The 9584-nt window shown below is 43.6% G+C and overlaps 1 protein-coding gene across 8 annotated transcripts in view; it reads right to left on the bottom strand.

Annotated features, from left to right (window-relative positions):
• Positions 1-448: 448 nt before the first annotated feature.
• ARHGEF1 (Rho guanine nucleotide exchange factor 1) overlaps positions 449-9584 on the bottom strand; it is a 73034-nt gene continuing 63898 nt past the window's right edge. For all 8 annotated transcript variants that reach the window (XM_073655843.1, XM_073655842.1, XM_073655848.1 and 5 more), the window contains 13 exons: positions 9447-9561; positions 8805-8905; positions 8591-8668; positions 6742-6817; positions 6488-6655; positions 6056-6143; positions 5565-5672; positions 3560-3621; positions 3190-3345; positions 2211-2405; positions 1926-2050; positions 1613-1692; positions 449-915 (listed from right to left, as the gene is read on the bottom strand). In XM_073655843.1, the coding sequence (XP_073511944.1) occupies positions 1618-1692; positions 1926-2050; positions 2211-2405; positions 3190-3345; positions 3560-3621; positions 5565-5672; positions 6056-6143; positions 6488-6655; positions 6742-6817; positions 8591-8668; positions 8805-8905; positions 9447-9561 (1347 nt within the window). In that variant the 3' untranslated portion in view covers positions 449-915; positions 1613-1617. The remainder of the gene's footprint in view (positions 916-1612; positions 1693-1925; positions 2051-2210; positions 2406-3189; positions 3346-3559; positions 3622-5564; positions 5673-6055; positions 6144-6487; positions 6656-6741; positions 6818-8590; positions 8669-8804; positions 8906-9446; positions 9562-9584) is intronic.

Genomic DNA, 9584 nt, shown 5'->3' with positions numbered 1-9584 from the left:
ATTTATCACCTTTCCTTTAACACTATTGCGGTCATGATCCTGTTCAGGATTAGAAGAGTTATTATAGTTCCTGGTGCCTTACATTTGCTCCAACGTTTTCTATGGCTAGGACTCGTGAACCATGGTAATGCACAACCAAGTCTAATGGGGGCGTCTATCCATTTAAATCTCCTGATCCGCCATATCAATGATCCATCTCCAACCAGTGGCTCCCAAAATGTTGCAAAATGGCAACTCCCAGTTGGACATTTCTAGGAGAGCCACAGGTTGGAGTCCACATCTGCATATAATCCTGGCCAAGTCTCGCCATTAGTACCACATTCCATCTGCTTCCTAATTCATCTCATAACTCCTTAAATCCCTCCACACTTCCTTTTCCCCCATTCATTTCCAGGCATCCATACTACAAAAAAACCCTCATACTTCCCAAAAAGCTGAGCTTTTGTAGTTTTTTTTTTTGATTATTTTTTTTTTATTATTTTATATAAACTTTATTAATGTGGGAAAAATTCTATAATCCCCCCCCCCAAAATTATTTTTATAGTAAGCAGACCAGATAAGTTTTACTGTACAGCTACGATAAGAATTTCTATATCTGATATATATATATATATTTAAAAAAAAACACCCATTATATATTTCAATCGCCCTCCGACAGTCCCTGAAAAAAAGATATAAAAGCATTAAGGCACGTATGTGTTGTCCAAAAGGGTTAAAACCGGGTCACCCTTTAAAAACAAGGGGGCCTTCCATCCACCCATGTCCTATGACTGGCAGTCCATAAAGTCCCAGAACTCCCACCCTGACAATCATCCATATCCTGGCAGAAGCACCACAGAGGTCATGTCACCATCAATCTTGGCAGGGCTTGACGCATGGTTACCCATGAGAGGTTTCGGTAATGGAAAATATGACCTGAGGAAGAAAAATAACACACACATGAGATATTGGACTCCACCATAATGTAGTTTTCAGAGCTTGCAGTGACTTAGTCACACAACGTCTTAAAAAGTCTGGGTGGTCCACAGTTTATTCTGCACTGACATTTGAAAACGTCAGTGCAGAGTATGCTGCTCACACATGATCATACAGCTGTGAGAGTTGGGAACTGGCAATCGGACAAAGGCGAACTACCCATAGAGAAGACAGAGAGAGTTTATTACCATATCTGCCTTCTTCATCACTCTATAAAGAGCACTAAATAAGCATTGTGTATACAGTATAGAAAGCACTCTCAGTGCTTCTCTCGCCGGACCCAGTAATTATGCGATTGCTGGGTGTAGAGAGGGAGCAGGAGCTGCTGGATCACAAGAGACGCAGGCAGTTGCCTGAATTTCCCCTGTAATTGGTGCTAACATACCAGCCCCAGGTAAAAGGAAAATTATCAGCAAAAAAAAAAGAATCAGCGAGTACTCATTATGGGTGGAGAAAAGGCGATTCCGGCAGCTAAATAGAAAAAGGTTCTTTATAGTAAAAGCAGTTAGACTGCAGAATGCCTGACCACAAAAGGTAGTAATGGTAGATACTATAACAGGATTTAAAAAAGGGCCAGTAACACCCCCCACAGGACAAATTAAGCATTACACACATTTCAGTTCAGCACTTGGTTTACCTGTTTCATGAGAAGCTTCCGTGGGTTACAGTAAATTTGGCAACAGTCCTCTGTAGGTGGATATAGTCTTCCTCTATCATCTAAGGAACAAGAAGACCAAAAATAAACATAAAAAATAAAAAGCTCCAGCACAAGTAATCCAGAAAACAAGACTCAAGTTACAATACACACTCTCTCTAATGAATATACATGCATGCTCGGCCAAACCAAGCATACATGTGCATTGGGGGAAGGCAGGTGAGATACGGCCGGCTGTATTACGTGTATGGACACCTGAATGGATTCATACCATCATCTTGTCTCACACACTTACCTTCAGCTGCTGGACCCTCTCCTCCAGTAGAAGGATCCGTCTTCTCACCTCCTCTGATTGCTCTTGGGACAATATGATCGGAGCACTTAGAGACTCCCCAACATCTCTTGGACCTAAATCATGTCCTGTAGGAAGCGGACATAGTTCAGGATTAGGCTGGAGCCACATAAACTGTTCCCAAAAATGTAGCTGTGGGTCAAAGCTCCCAACAATCCCATAGTAATAGTTTGAGGAAGGTAATGCATTGGCTAAAACCCTGGCAAGCGACAGTCTCCCCATTCTTACCCTGCTCTTTGGTCTCCGGGTCGGAAGCTGCTGCAGCGTCTTCCTGATCCCCATTAGCGGCCTTCTCATCTTGTGCGGGTTGGGGCGTCCCAGCCTCATCCTGCGGGTTGTCAGACCAGCTGTCGAGGTTTGCGAGAGACTCGACGTCCAGACTTAAACGGATATTACGTACAAGTAACCTCTTCAATACCAACACTGAAGAAAGAAGGAAGAATATCACAAACCCCAAATTACCTCCTGTATTATACTCTAGAGCTGCACTCACTATTCTGCTGGTGCAGTCACTGTGTACATACATTACATTACTGATCCTGTACTGATCCTGAGTTACATCCTGTATTATACTCCAGAGCTGCACTCACTATTCTGCTGGTGCAGTCACTGCGTACATACATTACATTACTGATCCTGTACTGATCCTGAGTTACATCCTGTATTATACTCCAGAGCTGCACTCACTATTCTGCTGGTGCAGTCACTGTGTACATACATTACATTACTTATCCTGAGTTACATCCTGTATTATACTCCAGAGCTGCACTCACTATTCTGCTGGTGCAGTCACTGTGTACATGCATTACATTACTGATCCTGTACTGATCCTGAGTTACATCCTGTATTATACTCCAGAGCTGCACTCACTATTCTGCTGGTGCAGTCACTGTGTACATACATTACTGATCCTGAGTTACATCCTGTATTATACCCCAGAGCTGCACTCACTATTCTGCAGGTGCAGTCACTGTGTACATTCATTACATTACTGATCCTGAGTTACAGCCTTTACTACACTCCAGAGCTTAATTCAAAATTCTATATGTTTCACATTAGAAATATCCTAACATTCCCTACTTGCTCAGTGTCTGGACAGAACCTTCCCTGGCCAGCTGCATTCTTGAAGGTACATTTTCAACCATCAGAATTGTGAATGCAGCTCTGGATTCTAAAATCTCGGGATCCTGTGATCTTTTCTTCTCACCTTCTTCTAGTGCCTCACTGGCTACGTTTCCTCCTGTGCTCGTGAACGGGTTCGGCTTGTAGGCCTGAAATCCGTGGTCAAGAAGATGTTCTGTAGAGTGGTCTCCAGAATTCTCTTCGCTCCCTAAGCCCACGTCTTCAAGAGATTCCTCCTTCTCTGCACATACAAAGGCAAATCGAGAAGTGAATTCTGGAGACGTCAATATGACAGGTTCTAATAGGGATCAGCTGCAGCATCGTGCATGATCCGCTGACGGGGCCCAAGTCAAGCACAGAGAGATATGAGGGGTACAATAAGCAGAGCGCACACTGCGCCCCTAAAAGGCACAATTTAGGAGTTGTCATGGAGGTGTCGGATCAGGACGACTTACCGTCCTTCGCTACAGACTCTTTCATGGAACCGCCGTTTTCTGAAGAGCCCAGTAATTGATCGCTAGAATTATAAAAAAAAAAAAAAAAAAAATAATAATGCAGAGTGCAGGCTGCCGTATATACATATAATGCAGAGTGCAGGCTGCCGTATATACATATAATGCAGAGTGCAGGCTGCCGTATATACATATAATGCAGAGTGCAGGCTGCCGTATGTACATATAATGCAGAGTGCAGGCTGCCGTATGTACATATAATGCAGAGTGCAGGCTGCCGTATGTACATATAATGCAGAGTGCAGGCTGCCGTATGTACATATAATGCAGAGTGCAGGCTGCCGTATGTACATATAATGCAGAGTGCAGGCTGCCGTATGTACATATAATGCAGAGTGCAGGCTGCAATATGTACATATAATGCAGAGTGCAGGCTGCCGTATATACATATAATGCAGAGTGCAGGCTGCCGTATGTACATATAATGCAGAGTGCAGGCTGCCGTATGTACATATAATGCAGAGTGCAGGCTGCCGTATGTACATATAATGCAGAGTGCAGGCTGCCGTATGTACATATAATGCAGAGTGCAGGCTGCCGTATGTACATATAATGCAGAGTGCAGGCTGCCGTATGTACATATAATGCAGAGTGCAGGCTGCCGTATATACATATAATGCAGAGTGCAGGCTGCCGTATATACATATAATGCAGAGCGCAGGCTGCCGTATATACATATAATGCAGAGCGCAGGCTGCCGTATATACATATAATGCAGAGCGCAGGCTGCCGTATGTACATATAATGCAGAGTGCAGGCTGCCGTATGTACATATAATGCAGAGTGCAGGCTGCAATATGTACATATAATGCAGAGTGCAGGCTGCAATATGTACATATAATGCAGAGTGCAGGCTGCCGTATATACATATAATGCAGAGTGCAGGCTGCCGTATGTACATATAATGCAGAGTGCAGGCTGCCGTATGTACATATAATGCAGAGTGCAGGCTGCCGTATGTACATATAATGCAGAGTGCAGGCTGCCGTATGTACATATAATGCAGAGTGCAGGCTGCCGTATGTACATATAATGCAGAGTGCAGGCTGCCGTATGTACATATAATGCAGAGTGCAGGCTGCCGTATGTACATATAATGCAGAGTGCAGGCTGCCGTATGTACATATAATGCAGAGTGCAGGCTGCCGTATGTACATATAATGCAGAGTGCAGGCTGCCGTATATACATATAATGCAGAGCGCAGGCTGTCGTATGTACATATAATGCAGAGCGCAGGCTGCCGTATGTACATATAATGCAGAGCGCAGGCTGCCGTATGTACATATAATGCAGAGCGCAGGCTGCCGTATGTACATATAATGCAGAGCGCAGGCTGCCGTATGTACATATAATGCAGAGTGCAGGCTGCCGTATATACATATAATGCAGAGTGCAGGCTGCCGTATGTACATATAATGCAGAGTGCAGGCTGCCGTATGTACATATAATGCAGAGTGCAGGCTGCCGTATGTACATATAATGCAGAGTGCAGGCTGCCGTATGTACATATAATGCAGAGTGCAGGCTGCCGTATGTACATATAATGCAGAGTGCAGGCTGCCGTATGTACATATAATGCAGAGTGCAGGCTGCCGTATGTACATATAATGCAGAGTGCAGGCTGCCGTATGTACATATAATGCAGAGTGCAGGCTGCCGTATGTACATATAATGCAGAGTGCAGGCTGCCATATGTACATATAATGCAGAGTGCAGGCTGCCATATATACATATAATGCAGAGTGCAGGCTGCCGTATGTACATATAATGCAGAGTGCAGGCTGCCGTATATACATATAATGCAGAGTGCAGGCTGCCGTATGTACATATAATGCAGAGTGCAGGCTGCCATATATACATATAATGCAGAGTGCAGGCTGCTGTATACACCACAGACCGTTAATTAGCAGCATATGGATAGATGTCACGACTACGCCATCTACTCACTAGGTTGGGCTCTGTGGGAGCATGGCCGGGCTATTGAATGATGGTCTTGGCTTGTGAGATGCACATGATTCCAGGCGTCCAGTATTTTTACTGATGATGGAAAACCACCTTTAAAAAGGAGACAAAATTTTTATTATAAGGTGCGAGATCAGAACGGGAATGCAAGAATAGTCAATGTCTGCACCTACAACCTAAACACACAGCGCCACCCGCAGGCTCGTCTCTTTCTTCCAAGAGAACGGAGCATTTTTCTATTGTTCCATATGCAACTTCATGGCTAATCACATGAGCTCAAAATGTGCCTTGTATTGCCACTCAAGCAAATGGGACTGAAGAGCAATACCTGACATGACCACAAGTGGTGCTGTTTCTGGGATAAAAAAAAAATATATAGATCCTTATTTTTTTTCACCAGATCTCAGACAACCCAGACTGCCTATTAAAGGATATATATCGTCACTATATTGTCCATCTGTATTCCTTGTACTTACGTTCTTTTCTCAGAGGTGGTCGGTGCCACCAGCTCATAGATCTGTGCTCGGTCCTCCCACTTGAATATGACAAAGAAGGCCTTGATATCTGCAAGAAATGATCTGTTCAATGGGATTTTGATTTTTAAAGGCCAGCATGCAATGCTTAATTTCTCCTGCGGAGGCGCTGCAGGAAAAATGAGCACATGCTGCCCGGTTTCCTTGTTTTGTCTGATTTCATTACATTATGTTTTTCTGTTTCGGCCGTGTAATGTGTGGTCACAGTAGCAATGCCCACGCGAACGAAGAGTCATAATAAAGAGGGTGCTGGACCTCTGCGGACTTGGGGGTGAAAGAAAATGGAATTCTGAAAACTGAATAAGGACATCTTCCTGACCGATACCCAATTATTGTTGAAGTTGGAGGGTCTGGAGAGAAGTTGGAGGTACTGACCGGTAGCCACCTCCCGGACCATCGCAGTGTTGAGCTTAACGATTGGACTCAGCATGAGTTTCCCGTCGGGGGCTGGGGTGATTGTCCGACTTTGACACTTCAAAACTAAACGATCGTCCTGTTTTTGGAGCAGCATCAAGATGTCGTCTAAGAGAAGAACATGAACATCTGGAAAACAAAGGGAAATAAGATGTTTCTCTAAGACCAGATCCATGGCCTCAAGACCAAAGAATATACACGAACATGACTCTCACCGACAGACTTGTCTTTGCTGACTCTCCACGTGAGCGCTCCTTCATAGATGAGATTTTTCTTCGTGATGTCGATGTTCTCGAAACAATAAAAATGAAAAGATAAGTAAATGAGCATCATGGCACATACAAAGCCTAACTAACTTGGGCAAGTCTCCATTGAAGGAACCTCCTGAATCACTCAAAATGCCTAAATCTTGTACTTAAAGGGATTTTTACATTTTCGGAAGATAGGTATTATCGGATAGTGCTTGTAAAGACAAGTACTTTTGCAATTTACTGCTTTCAAAAATGTTAAGCCGTTCTTGAGATATTAACACTTTTCTTTTGTTTACAGTTCGTTGCCTAGGAGACCGACCACCGCTGCTGTCTAGCTTGTAAGCACTGTGTTAAAGCTGGCTGGGATCAGGAAGTAACATCACACTCTAGCAATCCTGGCCAGCTTCAAAACAAGCTCAATAAAAAAGAGATTGTAACCACTGTGCATGCTTTGTTGCCTAGCAGCAGTGGTTGGTCTCCAAGTCAACGAGCTGTAAATAAAAGAAAAAAAAGTTAATATCTCAAGAATGGCTTAAAATTTTAAGAAGCTGTAAATTGCAAAAATGCTTGTATTTACAAGCACTATCCGATAATACCCATTTATGAAAATGGGAAAAACTCTTTAAGCAAGAGCAGTCTAAAGAGAGTCACTTCAATAAAGAGGTTTATACACAAAATATGTCTAATCACCCACTCTCAGTATAGAAGATGAATGTCTGATTGATAGGGACCCCACCAAACAGGCATCCCGATGCCCAGTACCTTCTTACTATGCTTGTGATTGAGTGGGGTGGCATGGTGGAGAATGTTTGCTGTGGGTCCATTCATGTCTATAGGACTCATGAAGAAGGTCGAGCGCAGCCTCCACCAGTCCTATAGACATTAAGTGGTGATGACTCACCATGACGAGAAGCTGAAGATTGGGAAATCCTGTTCTAGTGATTGTGGGATCACCTACCATACATATACTTGTCTTTTGTGGGATAACCCCTTTAAGAAATGCCACAATGGTAAGAAGGAACATTATGTAGGGTCACCTCTAAGTTTCTTATATACGATCTCATTGAACCTCCCCTTGAACCTAAATATACCCTACAAAGGCACTTTGGGCTCTGTGATACAAAGTCAGGGTCCGACAGGCCCATCAGAGCACTAGAAGAATAAAGCTGGCCATAGACATGAGATCGCTAACTCTCCTGACCTCAACATGGCTAAGTGTTCAGGTGTTTTCAATGTTGGTTCTGCCAAATTCGGCAGACTTTAAACAAACAAGACATAAGAAGAATCAACACCTTCGAAATGTGGTGTTATCAATACCATGGATGGCAAGAAGAACAAATACATCAATTTTGGAATAAATCAAGCCAGACATGTCTCTCAAAAAAAGGATTACACAGCTATGACTTGCCTAGTTTGGACACATCATACGGAGAGAGAAATCAATGGAGAATGACATCATGGTCAGAAGAATAGAAGGAACAAGGCAAAAGGGAAAACCAGCAACCCGAAAGCTTGATCCTATCAAGATAACGGTGGAGAAGACCCTGGTGGACCTATCTAGACTTGTACAAGACCAATCTTCCTACAGAGCGTTCATTCATCAAGTGGCCATGGCTCGAAATCAAGCTGAAGGCCAATAAATAAATAATGGGTGCTATAGGGTTCTGAAAAAATAATAGACTCCAAAGACCCAGCAGAAGACAACCCCATTTGGAGGCAAATGCTTTCCACTCGGGTTTCTTTTTTCCTCAACTGAACAATAGGCAAAGCGACCTAACATTACTTTGGAGAATTTCCTGTGCATGGCCGTTACCTTGAACTCCATGAAGAGCGGATCATTGCTCTGCTTCAAGTTGGACGTGTCAAGACGTCTTTGGTAATCGAACAATTTCTGCAAAAGAAGCCAACAGTAATGATATTAAAAAGAGAAAACGATTAAGCAGTGTTACCCGCGATCTTCAGGATGTGCCAATATCGTAAGGTTGTGTAAGTTCCCCCACACTTCCCTGGCTGTTGTTGTCTCGTACCATTTTGTTCTCCATTTCCCGCACTTCGGTGTTGACGTGATTTAGGATCTGCCGGCAGCATTCAGCTGCTTTCTGCACCCTCTGCTTCTCTTCTTCTTCCTCTGTTAGGATTCGATAAGATCAAATTAATGGAGGAAACATCATTCAATCTCTTATATATGAACCAAAACAATTGGGCATGTTGAAATCCAACTGTCCCATCCTTCTTTCCAAAACATCTCATCTTACAAGGAGAGTCGGGACTTCTGCCATCACATTAGATGGTCACCAAAAATAAACTTGGACAATATTTATCTAAAAAGTGTATGGCCACCTTAAGGTGGGTTTTATGGTTTCGGATAACCTCTTTTTGCCTGCTGCAGTTTGTTTTAAAAAAAAATGGGCTTTACTCACCCTCCCCAGGTGCAGTGCTGAGTGAGCTCAGTGGCTTTGCAGAGTTTGTGGCTCGAGGTGCTCAGAGCCACTGAGCTTACTGATTGGCTGCAAATAATACCATACACCAGGAGCAGCGGTGGAGACTCCTTGCCGGACCAGGTGAGGGTGAATAAAACACAGTAAAGCACTGCGAATGAGAACAGGTGCATTGTTTGGCCAAAGTCGGGCAAACTGGTGTCAGAATGAGCGAAGAGTATATGTCCTCACCCGTCAGGTTGGCAATGTTCTGCAGAAGAAGAGGATATTTGGTCAATCTCTGCATTTCAAATGGAATAATATCCTTCAATTGGAGACGTCTACATTGCGGATTGCTTTCTGCTTCCTGAGGAGGGTAAAATGGCAAAA

The sequence above is a fragment of the Phyllobates terribilis genome, unplaced genomic scaffold (genome assembly GCF_046119375.1).
Source record: "Phyllobates terribilis strain yellow unplaced genomic scaffold, ASM4611937v1 Scaffold_12__6_contigs__length_324123572, whole genome shotgun sequence".
NCBI classification, from domain to species: Eukaryota; Metazoa; Chordata; class Amphibia; order Anura; family Dendrobatidae; genus Phyllobates; species Phyllobates terribilis.
Note: the sequence above shows the minus strand (reverse complement) of the source record. Positions and strands in the feature narration are given on the sequence as shown.